General features: G+C 41.4%; 1 protein-coding gene across 5 annotated transcripts in view; it reads right to left on the bottom strand.

The window, feature by feature from the left end:
- LOC137297288 (uncharacterized) overlaps positions 1-23,375 on the bottom strand; it is a 30,759-nt gene extending 7,384 nt beyond the window's left edge. Inside the window, exons 1-8 of one of the 5 annotated variants that reach the window (XM_067829314.1) lie at positions 23,223-23,375; positions 14,537-14,602; positions 6,891-7,069; positions 6,579-6,635; positions 6,288-6,370; positions 5,748-5,899; positions 4,876-4,998; positions 3,576-3,732 (exon numbers count right to left, since the gene is read on the bottom strand). In XM_067829314.1, the coding sequence (XP_067685415.1) occupies positions 3,576-3,732; positions 4,876-4,998; positions 5,748-5,899; positions 6,288-6,370; positions 6,579-6,635; positions 6,891-7,031 (713 nt within the window). In that variant the 5' untranslated portion in view covers positions 7,032-7,069; positions 14,537-14,602; positions 23,223-23,375. Of the gene's footprint in view, positions 1-3,575; positions 3,733-4,875; positions 4,999-5,747; positions 5,900-6,287; positions 6,371-6,578; positions 6,646-6,890; positions 7,070-9,650; positions 9,853-14,536; positions 14,603-17,401; positions 17,780-23,222 lie in introns of those variants that run through there. The other 4 variants (XM_067829308.1, XM_067829302.1, XM_067829321.1 and 1 more) reach the window with 4 other exon arrangements.
- Positions 23,376-24,912: the final 1,537 nt, after the last annotated feature.

Below are 24,912 nucleotides of genomic sequence, written 5' to 3'. Positions count from 1 at the left end.
GGTTTGAGAGTAGCCGTATTCATGGAATGTCAGAGAGTATTCATGGAATGTTAGAGAGTAGCCGTATTCATGGAATGTCAGAGAGTATTCATGGAAGGTTAGAGAGTAGCCGTATTCATGGAATGTCAGAGAGTATTCATGGAAGGTTTGAGAGTAGCCGTATTCATGGAATGTTGGAGAGTATTCACGGAAGGTTAGAGAGTAGAAGTATTCATGGAACGTTGGAGAGTATTCATGGAATGTTAGAGAGTAGCCGTATTCATGGAATGTTGGACAGTGTTCATGGAAAGTTAGAGAGCAGCCGTATTCATGGAATGTCAGAGAGTATTCATGGAATGTTAGAGATTAGCCGTATTCATGGAATGTCAGAGAGTATTCATGGAAGGTTAGAGAGTAGCCGTATTCATGGAATGTTGGACAGTGTTCATGGAAAGTTAGAGAGCAGCCGTATTCATGGAATGTCAGAGAGTATTCATGGAAGGTTAGAGAGTAGCCGCATTCATGGAATGTCAGAGAGTATTCATGGAAGGTTAGAGAGTAGCCGTATTCATGGAATGTCAGAGAGTATTCATGGAAGGTTTGAGAGTAGCCGTATTCATGGAATGTCAGAGAGTATTCATGGAATGTCAGAGAGTATTCATGGAATGTTAGAGAGTAGCCGTATTCATGGAATGTTAGAGAGTATTCATGGAAGGTTAGAGAGTAGCCGTATTCATGGAATGTCAGAGAGTATTCATGGAAGGTTAGAGAGTAGCCGTATTTATGGAATGTCAGAGAGTATTCATGGAAGGTTAGAGAGTAGCCGTATTCATGGAATGTCAGAGAGTATTCATGGAAGGTTAGAGAGTAGAAGTATTCATGGAATGTCAGAGAGTATTCATGGAAGGTTAGAGAGTAGCCGTATTCATAAAATGTTGGAGAGTATTCATGGAAGGTTAGAGAGTAGCCGTATTCATGGAATGTCAGAGAGTATTCATGGAAGGTTTGAGAGTAGCCGTATTCATGGAATGTCAGAGAGTATTCACGGAAGGTTAGAGAGTAGAAGTATTCATGGAATGTTGGAGAGTATTCATGGAATGTTAGAGAGTAGCCGTATTCATGGAATGTTGGACAGTGTTCATGGAAAGTTAGAGAGCAGCCGTATTCATGGAATGTCAGAGAGTTTTCATGGAATGTTAGAGAGTAGCCGTATTCATGGAATGTCAGAGAGTATTCATGGAATGTCAGAGAGTATTCATGGAAGGTTAGAGAGTAGCCGTATTCATGGAATGTCAGAGAGTATTCATGGAAGGTTAGAGAGTAGCCGTATTCATGGAATGTCAGAGAGTATTCATGGAAGGTTAGAGAGTAGCCGTATTCATGGAATGTCAGAGAGTATTCATGGAATGTTAGAGAGTAGCCGTATTCATGGAATGTCAGAGAGTATTCATGGAATGTCAGAGAGTATTCATGGAAGGTTAGAGAGTAGCCGTATTCATGGAATGTCAGAGAGTATTCATGGAAGGTTACAGAGTAGCCGTATTCATGGAATGTCAGAGAGTATTCATGGAAGGTTAAAGAGTAGCCGTATTCATGGAATGTCAGAGAGTATTCATGGAAGGTTAGAGAGTAGCCGTATTCATGGAATGTCAGAGAGTATTCATGGAAGGTTTGAGAGTAGAAGTATTCATGGAATGTCAGAGAGTATTCATGGAAGGTTAGAGAGTAGCCGTATTCATAAAATGTTGGAGAGTATTCATGGAAGGTTAGAGAGTATTCATGGAAGGTTAGAGAGTAGCCGTATTCATGGAATGTCAGAGAGTATTCATGGAAGGTTAGAGAGTAGCCGTATTCATGGAATGTCAGAGAGTATTCATGGAAGGTTAGAGAGTAGCCGTATTCATGGAATGTCAGAGAGTATTCATGGAATGTTAGAGAGTAGCCGTATTCATGGAATGTCAGAGAGTATTCATGGAATGTCAGAGAGTATTCATGGAAGGTTAGAGAGTAGCCGTATTCATGGAATGTCAGAGAGTATTCATGGAAGGTTAGAGAGTAGCCGTATTCATGGAATGTCAGAGAGTATTCATGGAAGGTTAGAGAGTAGCCGTATTTATGGAATGTCAGAGAGTATTCATGGAAGGTTAGAGAGTAGCCGTATTCATGGAATGTCAGAGAGTATTCATGGAAGGTTAGAGAGTAGAAGTATTCATGGAATGTCAGAGAGTATTCATGGAAGGTTAGAGAGTAGCCGTATTCATAAAATGTTGGAGAGTATTCATGGAAGGTTAGAGAGTAGCCGTATTCATGGAATCTCAGAGAGTATTCATGGAAGGTTTGAGAGTAGCCGTATTCATGGAATGTCAGAGAGTATTCACAGAAGGTTACAGAGTAGAAGTATTCATGGAATGTTGGAGAGTATTCATGGAATGTTAGAGAGTAGCCGTATTCATGGAATGTTGGACAGTGTTCATGGAAAGTTAGAGAGCAGCCGTATTCATGGAATGTCAGAGAGTATTCATGGAATGTTAGAGATTAGCCGTATTCATAAAATGTTGGAGAGTATTCATGGAAGGTTAGAGAGTAGCCGCATTCATGGAATGTCAGAGAGTATTCATGGAAGGTTAGAGAGTAGCCGTATTCATGGAATGTCAGAGAGTATTCATGGAATGTTAGAGAGTAGCCGTATTCATGGAATGTCAGAGAGTATTCATGGAATGTTGGAGAGTATTCATGGAATGTTAGAGAGTAGCCGTATTCATGGAATGTTAGAGAGTATTCATGGAAGGTTAGAGAGTAGCCGTATTCATGGAATGTCAGAGAGTATTCATGGAAGGTTAGAGAGTAGCCGTATTTATGGAATGTCAGAGAGTATTCATGGAAGGTTTGAGAGTAGCCGTATTCATGGAATGTCAGAGAGTATTCATGGAAGGTTTGAGAGTAGAAGTATTCATGGAATGTCAGAGAGTATTCATGGAAGGTTAGAGAGTAGCCGTATTCATAAAATGTTGGAGAGTATTCATGGAAGGTTAGAGAGTAGCCGTATTCATGGAATCTCAGAGAGTATTCATGGAAGGTTTGAGAGTAGCCGTATTCATGGAATGTCAGAGAGTATTCACGGAAGGTTAGAGAGTAGAAGTATTCATGGAATGTTGGAGAGTATTCATGGAATGTTAGAGAGTAGCCGTATTCATGGAATGTTGGACAGTGTTCATGGAAAGTTAGTGAGCAGCCGTATTCATGGAATGTCAGAGAGTATTCATGGAATGCTAGAGAGTAGCCGTATTCCTAAAATGTTGGAGAGTATTCATGGAAGGTTAGAGAGTAGCCGTATTCATGGAATGTTGGAGAGTATTCATGGAAGGTTAGAGAGTAGCCGCATTCATGGAATGTCAGAGAGTATTCATGGAAGGTTAGAGAGTAGCCGTATTCATGGAATGTCAGAGAGTATTCATGGAAGGTTAGAGAGTAGCCGTATTCATGGAAGGTTAAAGGGTTAAAGAGTAGCCATGCTAATGGAAGGTTTGAGAGTAGCCGTATTCGTGGTGGGTTCGAGAGTAGCCGAATTCTTGGCAGGTTAGAAAGTACCACGTTACCTGCTCTGAAGCGTCTCTTTCATCCTGAAGGCGAGGACCAGGAAGACAACGGCGTTAACGAAGAAGGTTACGATGGCGGGAATGATGTAGGGGAAGCGCGTGAAGAACCCGGGGGAGAATGTTTCCGGGTATTTCACCACCGGGGATGCTAGGTAACCTGGTGAGATGGGTGAGTGAGTGAGTTTGGTTCCAAAGTATCATGTCACGAAAAATGTATACATGTATATATTACTCACAATCATGAATGCTTCCTATGTCGAACCCGCAACATATACCTATCATGATAAGCAATACGATGCCAATGGTTTGGGGGTATCGCATATGAAGTTATCTTGCATGTGTGTGTACTCAGAGTACGTTACAAAATGTCCCTAAAAATACACTATGTTTGGACTCCGGGTGTGATATAACGCGTGATATATACTCTTCAAAAAAGTAGGGGAACCTGAACTGTCAATTTGGATAGGAAATGTTAACGTTAACAGACTTTTCAAGGACTGTCATCTTATGAACGCACCACCATTTCCTCTATTACCACCAATAAACACATATGCACATGATATGCACGTGCACAATGAAGTAGCCCCATATATGTGCATGGGGTCCCATTCTTGATTGTGACGTTTTTCAAGAAGGTCGAAAAATCACCTAGAACATTAATTTTGACACTCATCTTGCATCACACATTTGTTAGTGTTTGTGTTTCTGGTCGTTTATTTTAAAATGAACATCGTATACATGCAAATCATATGCCATATACCAATCATTTTTGAAAAGCGACTACATTCCAAATAACTACGGTTGTAAGGAAGTGTAATTGAGTGCGTTGAGTTTTACGACGCACTCAGCAATATACCAGCTATATGGCGGCGGTCTGTAAATAATCGCGTCTGGACCAGACAGTCCAGTGATCAACAGCATGAGCATCGATTTACGTAATTGGGAACCGATGACATGTGTCAACCAAGTCAGCGAGACTGACCACCCGATCCCGTTAGTCGCCTCTTACGGCAAGCATGGGTTGCTGAAGGCCTATTCTACCCCGGACCTTCACAGGTTTCAATAATATCATATCAACATTGATTGACTCCGATAAATCGCCTAAATATTTTTAATCGTAAATAAATATAAAAAAAATGAAGTTCCCCTACTTTTTTTCAAGAGTATAATTTCGGTGGGTTAATCACCGTCATTTTTAACAAAGTCAGTTCTTTACGCTAAAGTCACAAATTGTCACCCATTGTCTTTGGTCAAGTGCAATCACTCCAGATGGTCTTATTCACCCCCATCACTGACTTACCCCCTGTAGCTGGACCAAGTATGATACCTGCACCCCAGGCTAAGCTGATCATGGACATCCCGACGGCCTGGTTGGTGTTGTCTGACACCTCGTACAGGACTGTCTTGGCCGTACCCAAGATTCCTGTAGACAAGAAGAGGGACCTCTCGAATCCATAAACACGCGAGAGACCGCTAAAGTCTCTTTCCTATCATTCATTGACCTGGTGACCTTTTAGACAACTGCGATGTCCACGTAACAATAACAATTCATTTATATAGCGCCTAGTATCCATCGAGACGCTGTAATCAGAATCTGATTATTATGAGACTGAAAACAAATGCTGAACAGCAAAACAAACGGAAGTTTCGAAAAAAAAAAAGAAATCTCATAAAAGTAAGCGTTCACGATTACGTCTTCTATTTGAAAATACCAAAAATGACCGAATACAAGAGTTGCGTTTCTTTTGCTGTTCAGTATATCTCAGTTGTTGGTTTTTATTGACAAATATACAGAACAAAGCGCGGGAGTGAATGAGATTATAGGATGTAATTTCACTTTTAACAGATTCGGTTTGGGACACAGACCTACCTTGCCTGACATTTAGTCCAGAAATATAGTTATCCCCAAGTTATCACCATTTACGTCTATACCAAGAACTAAGGCAACCTGGACCTGTCAAATCATTTCCAGTCATGAACTGGACTTGTTTGACACTTTTCTCTAGAGTCTGTGAGAAACACAAGGCTATCTAATTTTCGACCACACTTCTCGCCTTTAAAGCTGCCATGGATATGAAATACTAAACACAGAACTGAATCTTTGCATATGTTTCATGTGTGAAACATGTCTGAGTGTGAAGAAGTGCAGGAAGCCTCTGCAGAACTACTCACCGCTGAACAGCCCCGTGAAGAACCTTGCAGCAATGGCCATAGCGAGATTCTGCGTGAACCCGAACATGAGCGAGAATACACCACTGCCACCTAGCGTCAGCAGTAGCACCAACTTCCGGCCTTTCCTGTCCGAAAGCCATCCCCAGAAGTAGCTAAGACAGAGAAAAGGACAGAGCCATCTTATTTCGTTTACTTCTTATCGACATGTGAGTAGTCCTTTACAGATGCGATGGAATGTTACAGTTCAAATTTTGAAACTGAAATCAATCTATATCGCCATGCATTGTAAATTGTTCTTGATTCAAGCAATCAGCTGATTACTTGTATACCTATGCGTGTTCAGATGATGGCTTTACGTCTAGATGTTGTTTGACTCTGCACCCGAATCTGGATCAGACACAGTCAAATAAATATATGTGCACTTCCGGTCTGAGGGTGCCACTTCCGGGTTTTCAAACAATGCTTGACCTTATAGTTCCTTGTTTATTTCGGTAAAGGTAAAAGTCATCTGTTGATGGGTACCCGGAAGTATGTACATACCTTCCCGCAGCTCGGCCGGCGAACACGGAGGAGGCTACGAGTCCAGCATAGTAACCCTTCTGTTCCTCGCTGTATCCGAAACCCTGAAATGATGGGGTGAAATGGAATTCCTTCTTGAACATAATTCAAGTTATATTTACAAGGGCTTAACTGAAAAAAGAAGCGGGGCATCAACATGAAATCAGGTGAAATACAACGTTCTAAAAATCTGAACCCGATCCTTAACCCACCCCAATACGCTTGACTCCAAATTACCTAAAGCTTCCATGTAAAGTAGGTTAATCAACTTACTAGGATCATCTCTGGGAGGAAGGGAAACAAGAATGTCAGGGTAAAGGCGCTGGCGAACTGAAAAAAACTAAACAAATATAATGACATGTTGTTAATAATCACAATCTTACTGAAGGCTCGTGGTGTTTATATACAAATCAGATATGTTCCTAAGGTACAGAGTCATTGCTGGTCGATCAGAAACACATGCGACACATTTTGGTCATTTTAATTCAATAACTTTTCAAATCACTTTTTTACATCACAAGAAATTTAAACATACGTTAATTGGTATAATCAATGGGTAAACGGACGTCTTAATCAAAGTCCTACCAGTGCAAGGAACATGAGGCCGATGACGGGCCAGTTGGGAGGTGTGACTCCATCTCCTGAGAATAACAGCTTGTTTTTGATTCGCTGACATAGTCGTGACGTCACGGGTCGACTTCCGGTAAGGCCGTCAGTGCTTCCCATTGTTGCTCCTCTGATTGGTATAAGACGTCTCTTCACCTCTGAAATAAACCAGGAATTAATTGAAGATGATCACTGGATTGTCTGGTCCAGATTCGATTATTTACAGAACGCCGCCGTATGGCTGTAATTAGAATAAGTGAGGTCTTACACAAAATGCCAACAGCTAATGAGTAATTCATTCTGAGTGTTTTTTTTGTTTCACGCAGCACTCAGCAACAACAGATATATAATAGTGGCCTGTAAATACACAAGTCTGGACCAGAGTATCCAGTGATTGACGCCATGCATCCATCATGTCAGCGAACCTGACCACCAGCCAGGCTTTCTCGAAGCGTTCGTAACCTTACGAAGTTCGTAAGCCCTTTCTTAAGACATTGGCTACGATCAAAGTTACGAATTCTTAGAGCTACGAACGTTTGGAGAATAAGGGCCCAGCTTTCTTCATTTATCCTTTCCATCAGCATAGTTAAACAACAAACCAACCCAAAAAGCTTTCGCCATACATAATCAAATCATCTGCCGTGCAATCTTGCACAGGCTCTGAAGACTATTAGTCATGCAGTAGTGACACGGTATTGATGTATAACAAGAGGCGCCATATGTCGCAACTGTCAGTTACATCGTGTTTGTTTCGGTGAGACTGACAAGGTGAGGTGAATCTTTGCGGGCACAGGTTTCTTGTCTTCTGAGGCATAACCCACGAAATCGTCGAATTTCACGAATAAATGATACGCCTTTGGGTAGTGACACTCTCCCGAGCAGCCGTATACCAGCATCGGGCCGTCGCGTAACCTAGTGTGTATGCATGCCGAAGGCCCGTGTTCGGTTCCCTACATGGGTGCAATGCGTGAAGACCATTTGTGGTGTCCTCCGCCGTGAGATTGCTAGAATACTGCTAAAAGCGGCGTACAAAAAACTCACTCACTCACCTAGACTTGCATCACTTCCTCGTCATTCCCTCGTCATTAAGCAGACACGACACTTCAGCCCTTGTCACAAAATCGGTCACAAACATTTGTAAACTACATGTTACTGGTTGGTTGGTTGGTTGGTTGGTTACAGGACGTTTGGCAGCTTGACTTTTGAGAGTTTCTAGGACTTTTGTCCTGTGCAGCAACGAAACACGTATGAACTCACAACAGTAAAGTGACTTCAAAATCGCCTCTGTTAAGCCCGCAGAAATCCTACCCGGTAGGATGTCATGACTATTAACCTTCTAGCGCCTCACAGCTTGGATTATCGAGGGTAATAATGCCCACCATCTTGTATGCGCTTATGGCATGCCCCTGCAGCGTAAAGCGTATAAGAGGCCTTATTGTTATCATAAATATTAGTATTATAATTATATTATAATTCTGGATCGTTTGTATATACATGAACATGCGTCGAATTAATCGTAAATATGTGTTCAGTCTAGTATACTAAGAACCATATTTTTGCAAGTATATATAGTTCAAGTTTCCGATTTTGCTCAGTTTTTGAAAAAGACTGATATGTATACAGCGTCCCAGCTGTTGTCACACATTCCCATGACATATCGTTAAGCTGATCTTGCATCCTTGTCCTACCAGAGATGATTTATGATCAAGGAATATAAGTACTAGCAGTATCACGCATGGTATATACTGAGATTACTACTCCAACAAGTATTATTGTGTTATTGGCTACGTGGTTCATCCATGGTCCGGGGGGCGGTGGGGTAGCCTAGTGGTTAAAGCGTTCGCTCGTCACGCCGAAGACCCGGGTTCGATTCCCCACATGGGTACAACGTGTGAGGCCCATTTTCTGGTGTCCCCCGCCGTGATATCGCTGGAATATTGCTAAAAGCGGCGTATAACCAAACTCACTCACTCACTCCATGGTCCGACCCTGAACACTCGCTCGGGTAATACAACATTTCACACTCGTTTCGTAAAAGTATTATGGCACACTTGCTAGCGTAATAATTTCGTTATTATCTATGTTCGTCATGTGCATTTGTGCCGTGTTTGAAAATACGGTCAGCAAGTGTGACGGTCAAATTCATGGACGTCACCGATCATGACGTCACTTACGACGAAATATAGTGAGTGAGTGAGTTCAGTTTTACGCCGCACTCAGCAATATTCCAGCTATATGGCGGCGGTCTGTAAATAACCGAGTCTGGACCAGACAATCCAGTGATCAGCGACATGAGCATCGATCTGTGCACTTGGGAACCGATGACATGTGTCGACCAAGTCAGCGAGCCTGACCACCCGATCCCGTTAGTCACCTCTTACGACAAGTATAGTCACCTCTTATGGCAAGCATGGATTGCTGAAGGCCTACTCTACCCCGTGACCTTCACGGGTCACGATGAAATATAGAAAAAATAGTTGCTAGACAGACATGCTATGCATGACACTGGTAATGCTTCTCCGTGTTTCTAATGAGTTGTTTCATGCACAAGGAGCATACACGAGGAGACAAACAAGGGATGAGACAAACAAGGGAGAAATATCCGAACTGGGACACTGAATACACATACAAAAAAATGGCTGTGCCACAAAACATGCAATCAAACACCTCCCCGTTGAACATGAACACAATAGTACGACAACAGATTCAACCACAATAAAACACAAACAAATAACCAACCTCACAAACAATAGCTGTTGTACAGCATCCGTGCAGTCAACATTGCCTGTGGTTTCTGAAGGCGGAGTGAAGCACGGAGCAACACCAGGAACATATAGCTTATGGTGAAACTTACCGCCCAGCTTCATGTCGTCAACTGATCGGTCTCACCACAGTGTTACGCTACTTGTATGAACACAGATATTTCACGCTTCAACACGATACCGTAAAACCTTGATTAACAGCTCGGTAGATTATTGGTATTCATCTCACAGATGTCCTGTGTCAGGCGTCTAACGGTCTGTATATTAATGTTAGGAGCTGGCGGCAATTTTTTTATGTGTAAACACTTTCATGAACGCATAAACTTATAGATTTGGATATGGGTCTGTACGAGGCGAGCGTATATTGCTGGGGTATATTCAAGGAATGAGTCTTTTTTTACTCATGCATCAATTTTTAGGCAGCCATCTATTCAAGACTGGCGTCTAGTCAAGGAATGTGTCTATTTAAGGAAGACTTCTTTTCAAGGAAGGCTTTTATTCAAGCCAGGCGTATATACAAGGATGGCGTCTGTTCAAGGATGGCATCCAATCAAGGATGGCGTCTAATCAAGAATGACGTCTAATCAAGGATGGCGTCTGTTCAAGGAAGATGTCCATTCAGCAGAAGCATATATTTAAGGCAGGCGCCCATTCAACGTAGGTGTCTGTTTAGTGGTTAACGGTTTAGGTACATCAAAATGCCATTTACAAAAAACATGTTTACATTTGTTACGATCCAATGGTTCTACTGAATACTGTGAAACCTTGACAAAAGAAGCCGGGCGCTCACAGGATTCTCGATACAACGATAATGAGCCCACAACGGAATACATTGACACGCGTATCAGCGGTAGGACGAGTGGTCACTGATCAGTGTCGCTTTCTGCATTGTACGGGCTCTAAAGGATAAAAATATAATTGGTGAATTGGTAACCCCCACCCCCACCCCACCCCCCCCACCCCCCACCCCCAATTGTGCCACAGTGACTTTACGAAGCTCGTGTAGGAGACGCGGCGAGAATAAACGATTCTGACACCAGTTACCTAACATCAGTATAATAGTCATGCGCATGTAATAACATCCGACTGTATACGTCAATTTTTGATGCACTTGAAATTTCAAGGAAGGATGACAGTATATAGAAAGATGTCACAAGGGTGGATTGGGTCGATGGTCCTCACATTGTTGAAAGACAAATATTGTTTTTTTAATACGCTTAACCTACTTTAAAGAAGTCTTTCGATCCTTCATGGTGATCATATGATGCTTAAAAAAGATATTACTAAATACGAGTACATATCACGTCCTGGTGTGTCACGCATTTTATGAAACTCGTAAAAAAACTATTTAGTCGTCTGTCAAAAATGCTATAAACAGGAGGCCGATCTGTATGCTACATACTATATGCCATACTTTACCCCTACCTTTAGTTTTACAATTTTGAATGTAGTGTCATTATAATACTCATATCCTGTTCATATTGTTCGTATGATTTTGTAATCCTAGTTTAATTGTCTTCGCTTTCAACGCATCCATTAACCGTAAAACAGATGTGATGCACGCACTAATACCGTATTTACTGTAAGATAATTTATAACGATGGGTGCATTTTCACAATGCACAACATTTGAGCTTTTAAGACGATAATTTTAAAAGGCAATAATATTGCTAATTCAAAGCAATATACCTCAGTCGTAACAGGTTTCATTATGAGTGAATGCGTGAGCGTACGGTTACGCCGCACTCAGTGATATTACAGCTATATGACGGCGGTCTGTAAATATCGAGACTGATCCAGACAATCCAGTGATCAAAAGCATGATCATCGATCTGCGCACTTGGGAACCGATGACATGTGTCAACCAAGTCAGCGAGCCAGACCACGCGATCCCGTTAGTCGCCTCTTACGACAAGCATAGTCGCCTTTTATTGCAAGCATGGGCTGATGAAGGCCTATTCTACCCCGGACTTTCACGGGTCGGTTTAATTATGGCTTTACGCAGCTTTTATCAATATTCCAGAAATACCACACCTGAACACACCACAAATGGGCTTCTCACTTTGCACACATGTAGGGAATGGAACCCTCGTCTTCGACGTGACGAATGCACGCTTTAACCATCATTCTTACCTTACCGCCCCTGAAGAAGTATATAGGTATCGGAAGTATATCAAATCCTCATACAGTGCTGTCCACGGTGACCTGATCTTCCTTGACAGACCCAATCATTGTGATGCCAGTCATACATCACATCATTACAGTATGTCACCACTGTCTCACATAGTGCCAGATCCGTAACACGTGACTTGAATGTGGCCCACAAACATATATTATCATTGCAAATAGAGAATCTAACTCAAGTGTCTACTGATATCAAATATATCGGGTTCGATTTCCCACATGGGTGAAGTGTGTGACGTGATATTGCTGGAATGCTGCTAAAAGCGGCGTAAAACTAAACTCACTCAAGTTCCCGCTTTTACCTGTCAAATCACCTGGATTGTCAAGACAATAGCCTGTCTGTGAACGTAAGTACATTGAGAGGCATCACTTGTTTTACCGTCATTAGCGAGTGTGGTTTTAGAAATATTCCAGGACAGCAGGGAACACCAGAAATGGACCACAAACATTAAACCATGCGGGGATTCGAACCTTACACTTTGGAAAGCCGTACGAAGGTTTAGCCACTTGACTACGGCTTGTTTAGCTTGACCTGCGTTACTCTACATATGCATATCCCAGGAGGTCAAATGGCACAAACGGCAGGTCGAGTTAACTTCATTGAATAGGGGATCAGAGAACGTTATAGATGTTGCTTTCGTGCTAAGCATGCACACATTGGAAACATTCAATCATCTGTAGCTTCGTTTTAAAGAAAGGCAGGACATTGCTGATAATTTCACTGAGATGTCAAACGGTAGCCTTGCCTCGGCTGTTTGGTCATGTTAAAAATCAACTGACAAAGGGGCACCCCTGCTCAATAATAGACCCAACCAGTTGGCACACGGGCATGCGATGTATTAGTATTCACTTGATCAGGTCAAGCTGAACAGGCTGTACTCCGCGTTCATATTAAAGTGATGGTCTCGTCGAACAGCGAGTTGTGTCCATTTGGCAACCTAAACCTTGACTCATTTCTCAGTTATTATTATTTTTTCATGAAGCTAAGATTCTGACAAGTTTCGGCGCCATCATCGGTGTGATGCAGGACTTGACACATGACAGCCGGGCACAGGCAACGTTAGTGTAATTCCTTTCGGTGACGAGGTGCTGCAACTATTCCCTCTTCATAATATGGCCGAGAATCAATAATACATTTTTAAAATGTATTTCTTTCTTTTTCTTTTAGGAAAGCATACGTTAAATATGTTTAAGGTCTTTGCCAAGTATACATATGTAAATAATTGATGCTGATACAACTAGGGGAGTGCTAATACATTGGGAGTACCGTACTTCCTCTGGTAAGTGCCTGGTATCTCATAAGCGTCGGGATAGAGCAACTCACTAACAATTATGGAAAGTACACCCAGTATGCATAAAAACATCCAACCTCTAATTAGCGCCGGGTCTGGAAGTCCGCAGATAAAATAAGCACCAAGCCGCCAGTTAGAGGAAACACGGTATTTACGAAGCATTTGTAGTGTGAGCGCACTGAGGCCTTTTTTTTGGTAACTCTTTGATATTTCTAAATTAAACGGCGGAGGTCAAATTACATTGTAAAACACGTTTTATGCCACCAATTAATGACTTGAATACATAATGCTATTTAGATTGTGGTCAAAAGTAATATACACCAGTCTGTGATACATTGGTGCACTGCGCGAATTTCATCGCCAGTGTTTGATGGCGTGTGTCATTGATAATGAAATGCTAAATGCAGACAAACATTTTTTCTCATGATTTACTCATTCCATTCTTGATCGAGAGATTTCGCTCGGGAGATCTCGTTCAGTTACTGTTTATGGAGTTTTATATATGCGCCACGCAGTTACTTCGCGGAGCTAAATTTCCATTTATCGTAAACATAATTGGTGGAAGATTTTTCATTTTAGATTGAAAATGGAAACATGTAGTTCGGGTAATGGGTCTACAGCCACTGAGGATATAGGATTTGCGATTGCACCTCTCAAAAGAAACGGGCGCTGGGATAGCCTCGCGGTCGGAGTGTTCGCTCTTCACGCCTGGGATCGATTCTCTATATGGGTAAAACGCGTGAAGCCCATTTGTGGTGTCCCCAGTCGTGATTTTCGGCGTAAAACAACAGTCATTCACACAAGGGAAAAAAGTAGAAAATACTGACAAAAACGTTCTCGTGTTGGTAATAGGTTTACCTATTACGCTTTATTTAAAAAAGAAACGAATTCTGCATTTATATTCTAAATGTTATAGTGAAGGGTGTTTTTGATGGAAATTGAGAGTGTGTACCGTAATTGGTATAAAGACGCCTTTCTTGAAATACAAATGTATGTGAGACCATTTCTAAATAACTGATCAAGTGCGTCTGTTAAAAGTTAAACCGTAAAACAAAATTTTGCACAAAACCAAATCTGCAGTTTCAAACATGAGCACTAACAAAATGCACCAAAAATGCAAGGCGATCGGGTGGTCTGGCTCGCTGACTTGGTTGACATGTCATAGTGGTTTACACAATCACAGGATTGTCTGATCTGAACTCGATTATTTACAGACCGCTGCCATGTAGATGTAATATTGCTAAGTGCGACGTTAAATTAACAAACCTGTCAACTATGTTTAGGGACAAAGCATTAACTTGAAGTATCCATGTTCATGTCTGTCCAAAGAGGATCCAAAACACTTGCTTTGAATATTAGGGGAAAACGACCGAAGGTAGACTTCTTACCGTGAGAATCTGTCCTTCTTCGTCAGACGTGCGTCTTTAATATATCGACTTGTTGACGTTCATTGCCTGTAAATGAGAAAAAGCCATAAAACAATGCCTGAACTGGCCAGGTTACACGAGAAGATAGAGCTGTAGGGATCAGATTAATAACTCTCCGACAGGCTGAAACCCTACTGCCAATCTGAGTTAATCCGACGTCGACTTGCGTCGTGACAAACATGACAAGTGTCGATATGAAACATTAGGTTTCGTGGGAAGACGTCATTCTCTCTCTCTCTCTCTCTCTCTCTCTCTCTCTCTCTCTCTCTCTCTCTCTCTCTCTCTCTCTCTCTCTCTCTCTCTCTCTCTCTCTCTCTCTCTCTCTCTCTCTCTCTCTCTCTCTCTCTCTCTCTCTCTCTCTCTCTCTCTCATTACTTTCCCAGCCCACCAGCAGAATGTCCGCCCAAAATGTAACAAGTCTTTCCTCAGGTTCAGGACATTTCCTCAGGTTCTGAATGTCCCACTGCGTTGGGACTCCTTGTCAACTTACATGGTGTTATTTGTTGCTGTCCAAATTGTATATAATCAGAAACTATATGCAACTATCCATATCATTTTACTGTGCGTATTGTGAGGCAGGTATGGACATACATATAGTTAGTGCTTGAATGACGGCAACGAAATAACTGACTCCGGACTGGATAATCCTGCGACTGATAGACGCAACTCTCCCGGTCGCTACGGCACGATAACACGTTACCAAGATAAATTTGTTCCACAAAAACATGAAGCATCCATTGTACTCTCAGACTTTGCCCTTGACTTTTAAACAGCCAATTATCTCAATTATCGAACTGTACTAACTGTCGTGATGACTGTACAGGTCCAGATCTAACGACACAGCATCAACGAAGGCGTTTGTTGTAAATGTTCAAAGTACTCAGTATACTGTGACCTCGTACTACATAACCGTGCAGCAAGTGACATCACTGACGATATTTATTAGTGGGATTTACCGTGCTTCCTGGTCAAAGGGTGAATTTAGTTTTACGCCGCACTTAGCTATATTCTTGCTGTATGGCGGCGGTCTGTGAATAATTGAGTCTGGACCAGACAATGCAGTGATCAACAGCATGAGCATCGATTTATGCAATTGGGATACGATGACATGTGTCAACCAAGTGAGCGAACCTTATCACCCGATCCCGTTTCTCGCCTCTAACGACATGCATGGGTTGCTGAAGATTAGTTCTAACCCGGAAATATATACTAGCCACATAAACAAACTCTGCATTGTCATATTATCCCAGTTGATAAGTATGATAACAATGTCAAAAGTACATATAAACTTTAATGGATCCCTATGTGTCTACACTGGTTTGATAATTAACATTTTAAACCTTTGTATGCACAGTTGCTTTATGTGCCTAGTATATACCATCTCGAATGTGTGTGCGCGATCATATGTGCGTTTGTGCAAAAGCTTTTTATTAAACATCCTTCTCAGAAAGAGCCAGTCTGATACTCCTAACCTTGATATATTGGATGAGTTTAGTTTTACTCCGCTTTCGGCAATATTCCAACAACATCAACGTAAGGGACATCGCAGATGTGCTTCACATACTGTACCCATGTTGGGAATTGAACCCAGGTCTTCGGAGAGACGAGCGAACGCTTTAACCACAAGGCTATTCCACTGTCCCGAACATGACATAAGCAGCTCGCCCGTCGTTTGGGCAGGTTCACACGCTATAAAGCAAGTCATCGAGTCTGACCATCCAGTCCTCTAAGTTTACAACCAGCATGTTTCTGGGTACTAATCAGGGTGGTACATAAAACGCAACAAAACTGGCGTATCATTGTAAACCTTGCGTTGTCAGAGTGAGCACAAACCGTATGTCAAAATGGCCGGTCATGTGATACAATGTCCTGATAGTTTCATAATTTGCATATTTATTGAACGTTTCAAATGTGTTTACTTGTTCTGTCACCTCAATAATTCACATTTATAGTTGAATACAGACCTAATTTGACTCTTGTGTATATTGAATGCCGATATTTCACTGAACAAAGCGTTATCGTCACATAAAATCTCAATGATTAATGTGGCTTCTGACTAGACAATGGAGAAATTGATTGCATCATAGACATCCACAGCTGATGTGTTGGTTACAGACATTTACAAAATTTCACCACTGACACTGTCGTCTGGTCCTAAAAGATACTGAGAACCCAAGCGCCATTTGGTTCAGCTCAGTCAGTTGTAATTTGCCAATGCTTACTGTTACATAACATATTAAATACAAAACGTGAAAGCAGGATATAACCCATCTTCAAAAAAACATTGGAAAATCACATGATTGATCATCGATGACACCAGGTGTGCGCCAAAAGGATATCATTGTCCTGTTGTACAAAGCACGTTTAGCTGGATTCTTTGAAATTATTTAAATTAGTAACCCAACACAAGACGTTATTTATGGAACTACACATAATATTATCATTCTTCAACTGTATTGAGTACAAATTAGTTGCCCAAATATTGAAGGGTCGATGCTGTTAATGTACAGGCAAACTGTGGCGCAAATGGGTTGCGCAGCATAGAGAAAATGACCAGTCTTCTTACATGCTTCGCTCGCATATAAGAAGACTGGTCATATTCTCTATGCTGCACTACCCCATTTGCGCTGTAGTTTGCCTGTGGTTGGGGATACAAGAGGAACACCATTTCATAACATGAAAACTCATTTCCTGTTCCCCATTATTATGATCACACAAAGGAAAGATGGAACGGTCCTTCCCACTGTAAAGATCAGCTCAGGTTGCAGGTGCTTCGTTAAATACTCTCCAAACATAGCCTAGTTCCATACCCATTTCAATACTCACAGCATAATGTTAAATCCAAACTGGTTTCTCTATCCCAATGGTGAACACTTTCCACAGAAAAGTTCCCAACAGCCAATGACTGTATAACTCTGCAAAATACTGGTCGTCAGACTTGGTGACCTTGTCCTCGAGCCAGACTACAGAGACTGTATCTTACGTCAGTAACTAATTTAGCTGGTGAAGACTGGACTGTCGCTCTCTTACCGCTCTCTTGGTGTGTCCCTACTTTCTTTAAAACAAAATGCAGTCACCCGAGGAACAATAGGGACTGTCATAACATAAGATATCTTCTTGATACTTATTTATTGCAGGAAAACTGGCAAACAATTCTGACTGGCAGACGACACGTCTGCATTCCAAAACGAAATCGGAACATGTGCTCGGGGAGCATTCATTTGCATAAAACAATATGTACTGAGGGAGTGGCTAATTATTTCAAACTGTAGTCATACAGTATATAGCATTACAAAACTTAAGTTATACTGACATCTCCCCTCCTTTGAGATGGAATCTATGCATATTTATGTCTAACTCTTAACACATTATTTGAACCGTTAAACATGAACACTTTTACGCTAAACTGAAACTATTACTCAATGGTAACCAACTGTTACTAACATAAATCTGCTTAGCACTTCTAGTACTAAATCACTCAATAGTATACTTCACATCAACTAATGATAATTACTGCTAAAGTTCCTACTCCAGAAGAAGAAACTAAATAAATCTTTGAACACTGAAACACAGCATTTCTAATGCTAACACTTTACTTGATTCAACATGATATTAACATGTTTAAAGTCATAAAAAGGGTTATTTCACCCAATCGCCAAATCGATTCGGTGGGTTGACAGTGCGGCCAGATCTGGTGACTGTCACTTGTTGTTGATTGTCACTACTACTTATGTCTGAACCATTACTGTGGCTGGCAGGTTCTGCTGGACAGACTGGAGATTCTACAGTGTTGGGTGTGAAGTCAGACACTGGTGAATCTCTCGACTTGTCGACTAAGAGATATCGTCGATTTCTCCTAAATGTTCCATTGGAAGTTTGGACAATGTAACAACGTGGTGTGTCGGCTTCACCAGTTACAACTGCCGGTGTGGTCCATTTCTTTTCAGTGTCAATTTTCACACGCACTGGTGTTCCAGGATTTAGAACACTCAAGTTCCTGGATGAGTAACGTCGGTTATAGAATGTCTCATAAGACTTCTTGGTTCTCGCATCAGTCTCTCTCACTTTGTCCATGTTGGGCCAATTTGGTTTCAAATTTCCTGGCAAGATAGGCAAATTGGTTCTAATTTGTCTACCCATCACTAATTGTGCTGGCGATTCACCCGTGGCTCTGATTGGAGTAGATCTGTACACCATAAGAGCAATATATGGATCATCCTGCTGTAGTATGCGCTTGGCAATGCGCACACCGCTTTCCGCTTCCCCATTGGCTTGTGGGAAATGTGGACTACTAGTTGTCAACTTGAATCCATATTCTCTTGCGAAATCCTTGAACTCCGAAGACGTGAATTGTGTTCCATTGTCAGAACAGAACTCAACTGGCACACCAAAACGCACAAACATAGCTTTCAGCTTTCCTATCACATTTCTGCTACTGATAACACTGAGGTGAGCAATCTCGATGAATCGAGAATAATAATCGATCACAACGAGGAAATTTTCCCCTTTCACATAACACAAATCTGCACCAATTTTCTCCCATGGCCGTTCTGGCAACACTGAACTCTGCAGATTTTCCTTCCTCTGAGAAGGCCTATTGATGGTGCAATATTCACACTGGCTCACTTTAGCACTGATATCGTTACTGATACCTGGCCACCAAACACAAGTGGCTGCCCTATCCACACACTTATTAACACCTTGGTGCCCTTGATGAATTTTATCCAGAATCTCCAATCGCATTGCTACTGGCACTACAATGCGATTCCTGAATATCAGCAGGTGGTTGTCAACAGACAACTCTCCACGAATCTGGTGGTATGCATGAACAACAGGTGAAACACTACGGATGTGATCTGGCCATCCAGATCGGGTGTACTGAATTGCCATCTGTAATTCTTCATCATTCATTGTAGCAATTCTCAAGGCTTCAACTTTTTCATCCGAGATTGGCCGTGATGAGGAAACAGACTCTACAAAGGCTTCCATATCATCCTCGAAGCAAACTTCATCAGTATCACTCTTTTGCAGTGGACTTCTTGACAAGGTATCTGGGACAATGAGTGATTTCCCTGGCACATATTCAGCTGTGACGTTAAAACGTCTTAGTCTCAACAATAGTCTCTGACATCGAAGTGGTGCAAAATCTCCGTTTCAAGGTCGCTCTGTTACCGCTCTCTTGGTGTATCCCTACTTTGCCTACTTTCTTTAAAACAACAAAATGCAGTCGCCAGAGGAACAATAGGGACGTAATTATAGTCTCTTTCAAGGTAAACCTGGTGACAATAAATTGGTGTGCACATTTCAGACAAATGATAATAGTTATGCCGCTGACACCTTGACTGAAAGTCTGAATACTGGTAAATTGGCTGGGTTGACACTCTGAGGTGTCCTCTCACTGGAATGGTCTAGTCCCTGAAGGATGATCTCCAGCATGGAAGAAAATCTGTTCCGCAATACCTTGATCGTGTCATTTAACTGCACTGTGAATTGACAATTAATGTTCGTGCAAGAAAATGAACTCGTGAAAAGCTGAAAAAGGATTCCAGATATGCTGATGACATGTCACTCTTACTGGTGTTTCTTAAGATGAATATCACTTGTATGTTAATAGATTATTATTTCAAAGTCGTGACACTTACCATGAATGTCATGCTGAGTTAATGACAGTTGCACACTACATGTAGTATATGAATATAAGTAGTTTCATGACCTAAGAGTTAAGTAGACGACAATATATACCAATTGCCACTAGCCTGATACAGACTATACCCTAACCCCCACCCCCACCGACCCCACCCCTCCACCGTTGTTTTAACAGTGTCTATTTCTAGAAGTGGACAAAGTGGGATAAACCGTTCTCTTGTAGACTAAAACCGGCCTTAACAAATAAGGGCCCCAGGTTCACGTACGATTGTCCAGGAAGCTCAGGTTACAAATGTCAACATCAATGAGGACATAGAGCGCGTGAAAACCTTAACTACAAAATGAGTGTAATAAATTAATGTAATACATCCTATAAGCGACCTCTTATTGTGAACTGTCTGAGTGTAGTTTCTTTTAAATTATTACAGTTAATTGTATGCCGGACGTTGTGTGAATGATGGTGTGAGTAGCGAAGAATACAGATAGATGTGTGTGTGCGTGCGTGCGTGCGTGCGACAGAGAGAGAGAGAGAAAGAAAGAAAGAAAGAGCGTGTGCCTGTGTGAGAAAGCGCGCTTCTATGTGATAGATTGAGAGCGTCTGAGTGTACCACGTCATCATGCATATAGCTGCCAGTTATTAACATCTCATGTTTTTTTATGAAATAATTCACGACATTAAGTCTTCCAATCAGTGTGCAGTGTTGCGTGCGTCATAAAATAAAAATGATTATGCAAGGCCGAGTTGGTACGATGAATGCATAAAACAAACCAGAGCCACTACAGCAAAGAGAAACATGCAATTAAATGTTGATGAATTATTGATGGAGCGTATGAAGTATGGATGAAAGATTAAATTTTGGTCTTTTTTTTCAGTTGAAGATATGATTATTATTACTTTTAGAGATAAAAGTACCAGAGATACCAGCTTTTAGCAGCTTATGTTGTTTCGACAAAGACTTTCTACAAATGAAATTCTTCAACACGAGAAGACAGGTACATCCATTAGCACACATACAGTGTCACTAAATTAACGCTAGATTCTAGATTCTACAACTGTACTGCATACGGTTGCTTCCCCCCAAACAAAGCAAAAAACAATATGAACTAAAATTAAAAGCACCTTCTGTCACCTTCGTCATTGGAGAGCGACAACACAGCGGTTTCGAAAAGTGTACCCGTCTTTGAAGCGTCGCCGACCCCAGATTAGACTTTCTCTAGGGCTGTACTGTATACATGTAGTAGTTTTTCCTTTGGAGAGGCAAGTCTAGCGCTCTAAGGATGCCAGTCTGTTTGAGACTGTTACTTAAAATATTAATTATTACCTTGGAGACTTGTTACAAGTCCAGCCATGAATGGTCTATTAGTTTCCTTGCTCTAACTGATTCGTGGCGTGCAATCCGTCGGTAATCAATGCGAATAACAGAATGGAACAAATCATCGTAGACATTGTTCACACCTAAGGGACACAACTCTTCACGCCAAAGGGACACAACTCTTCATTACAAAGGGACACAACTCTTCGCGAGAAAGGGACATAATTCTTCATGACGAATTCCTACCCACCCATGCCCCTGCTTGAAAGATAGATACAAGCATGTCATAAGAACCGTATCAACGAGTTCAACGTGTCATTTGTTGTTTAACGACGTAATCACCAATGGCGGCGGTCTGTAAATAGTCGAATTTTGACCATAATCATAATTATCAAATCCAGACATCAACACAGTCAGCATAGACATACGTACGCAACTGGAATACAAAGGCATGAGTCAACCAGGTCAGTTAATCCGACCACCCTATCCCGTTAGTCGCTTCTGACCACAAGCATAGGTCACCGAAGTCTAACCCGGGTGCACGGGTACCACGACTAAAACCGTGCAAAATATTGTAAGCCACACCCTTTTTCCGTATTCATCACGGCGCATTTCCACATGTAAATTATGTACATGTCACTAAATACTGGGATTCGGTATAAATATACAAGAAAATGCATTGTCATGGCAGCTCAAAATGGTGAAAACTCATGAAGATCAGAGAAGCGTGACATTCCTATCCGGATGAATTATTCTAATTTGGAAAGGTGGAATTTAGTTATTTTACTATGTGTCATTAAAATGCCATGCATATACCACACACATTCCAAGTATGTCACGCCATGCCGTGCCATAATAACCACTAGACTATGGCAAGATCTTTTCCCACTGATTTCAAATCTTCAAATCTTTCATAAATCTCGAATTGTTTACATTGCTTTAAACAATGATCAAGGTATATTTCCCCCAAAGCGTGTACGGAGAAGAACTATAAACAGTACGTACTGTACACATTTCCGAAGAAGCATTATGGCGATCGCAAAACTTTCTGTTGTTCAAACATGTAATTATATCTTAATCTGAATGAAAAACGAAAATTTAATCTTTCATACATATTTCATACGTTCCGCCAATAATTTATCAACTTTTAATTGCATTCTTCTCTTTGGTCTAGTGGCTCTGTCTTTTATGCAACCAGCGTACCAACTCAACAGTGTGTAATATCATTTTCAGTTTATGACGTGCGCAACAGTGAACACTGACTGAAAGGATTTATGTCGTGAACATGTTTGTCAAAATAACATGAGCTGTCATGTACTAACTGGCACCTCCTCCCCTCCCCCACCCCCTCTCTCTCTCACACACACACACACAAAATCACAACACGCACTCTCTCCCCCCCCCTCCCCCCCCCCCCCCCTCTCTCTCTCATTATACCCGCGAACCGTTACGCGCTATTTCGCACATCTGCTGACTGCGAGATCTTTCAACAAGCACTATACTCACGTGCTAAAAGTACGTACGCCTCTCACGGTTTCCAATGGGTGATTTATGCAGGGTTGTGGGTGCGAATGTATGGTTGCATTGTCACGATGCATACCATCTGTTATACAAATCTATACATTTACAATCTGGCCTCTGTGCATTGCAAGAATAGCTACATTACCAGCACAACCTCGTAAACCTACCTCAGTTCTCAGCCATGTTCGCTTCCTCGGTCTTCCCAAACAACGAGGCTAGCGAATGTTCATTCGGAATACATCGGTGGATGCGAATACGTCCTTCAGCTGCGAGGTTATCAGTCCCCTGAGATGGGTGGAACGACAGCTTTGTTGCCAGGCAACGCTCGGGCCAACAATCTGATTAATGTCGATCCTGAACAGGAGCCTTGGTTACACTGAAGCGATTGTAGGACGCATTTTATAATGCCATCTGTTTGCAGCAATAAATAATTAACAATGCATGTTCCTCTTGAAACGTAGTCCCATGAGAATTATGTGTTAACGACGTAAATCCTCTCGTCACACATGTGCATGGAATAAGTATCATCACCTTAGATCGTGCGCTATGACAAACCGCTGTATTCTTTAAATATCATTAAAACTTATCTGGATGTCAAGGTCTGTGTGTGAACAGATGTGTACGACAGGTCAACGACTGTAAGTTTCAAACCAGAGCCCAGATTTTCAAAGCTGTCTTAACGCTAAGTCAGTATTAATGTATGGCACTTACGACTATCTTAGCGTTAAGGGAGCTTCGAAAATATAGGCCCTGTATGTTAGGTTGTTTAAGTGTTTGTAGCTATACGTCGCATTCAGTAATTTCCAGCTATATGGAATAATAGAGTCTGGACCAGACAATCTAGTGACTGACATAGTCAGCATCGGATTGTATGTGTGTGTGTGTGTGTGTGTGTGTGTGTGTGTGTGTGTGTGTGTGTAAGATAAAAAGTTCCATACGAATAATATTCAGCTAATTAGAATGATCAGCATCAGCCGCACAGCTTAAAGTCTACAGCCATACGGCAATGTACATATTTAGACGCTTTGAAGGGGTTCAACTTTCCATGAACATAACAAACAAATTAACCAAAAAAAACGGGGGAAAAATGCATTCCCAGAAGATGAACTAGTCTAACATCTTCGCAAAACTGTTTGATTGAAGCATTGCGCAGTGATCTGTGTGTCGAGATTTTAATCATAAATACAGAGTGACAGATATGGTAATGCAGTTTGACAAAAACTGGTGACAGATACTCACCATCGTACTGCAATTTGTTGTAATTGAGTATGTGTAATACACTGACTGGTTGCGTTCTTGCATTTGTGATGTGTTATGAACGTGAATAAAAAGACCAACTTTTTTTTCTTTAAATTTGTCGGCTGTGGAACTATATGAAAACTGCCACTAGATTTAGAAAATACACCTTTTTTTAAATTTTGCGGTCCTCTGTCTTTGATAAAACCGCTAGATGTAATTATAACACAAAACGCGTAAGAGAGAGGTTAAGAAGTTGAACATTTAGCGGGTTGAAGTATAGCGGAATGCTGATGCTTTTGCCCTGGTAACGAAATTCCGGTTTTGAAATTCTTCTGTGGGTTTGAATTAATCTTCAAACCATTTGCTTTTTACTTCCAAAACATCAAAGATGCCGTCTTTAAGTAAAAATCGCCGATATCCAACCGTTATCCAAACAAAAGAGTCAACGTGTTCATTGTATTCATACGCGGTCAAACGGCCACTTTGATTAACGGTCATTGAACTGCCATTTAAGTACAGGTTTGATGAGTTCTCAGCCAATAAGAATTTAGTATCACATGATGTCGCGCTAGAATTTATTTTCAGTTGATGGTGTCACCTTGTGTGTGCCATGTAGCC

This window comes from Haliotis asinina, chromosome 1, assembly GCF_037392515.1.
Source record: "Haliotis asinina isolate JCU_RB_2024 chromosome 1, JCU_Hal_asi_v2, whole genome shotgun sequence".
Classification (NCBI taxonomy): domain Eukaryota; kingdom Metazoa; phylum Mollusca; class Gastropoda; order Lepetellida; family Haliotidae; genus Haliotis; species Haliotis asinina.
The sequence above is the reverse complement of the archived record's forward strand: the minus strand, read 5'-3'. Positions and strand labels throughout refer to the sequence as shown.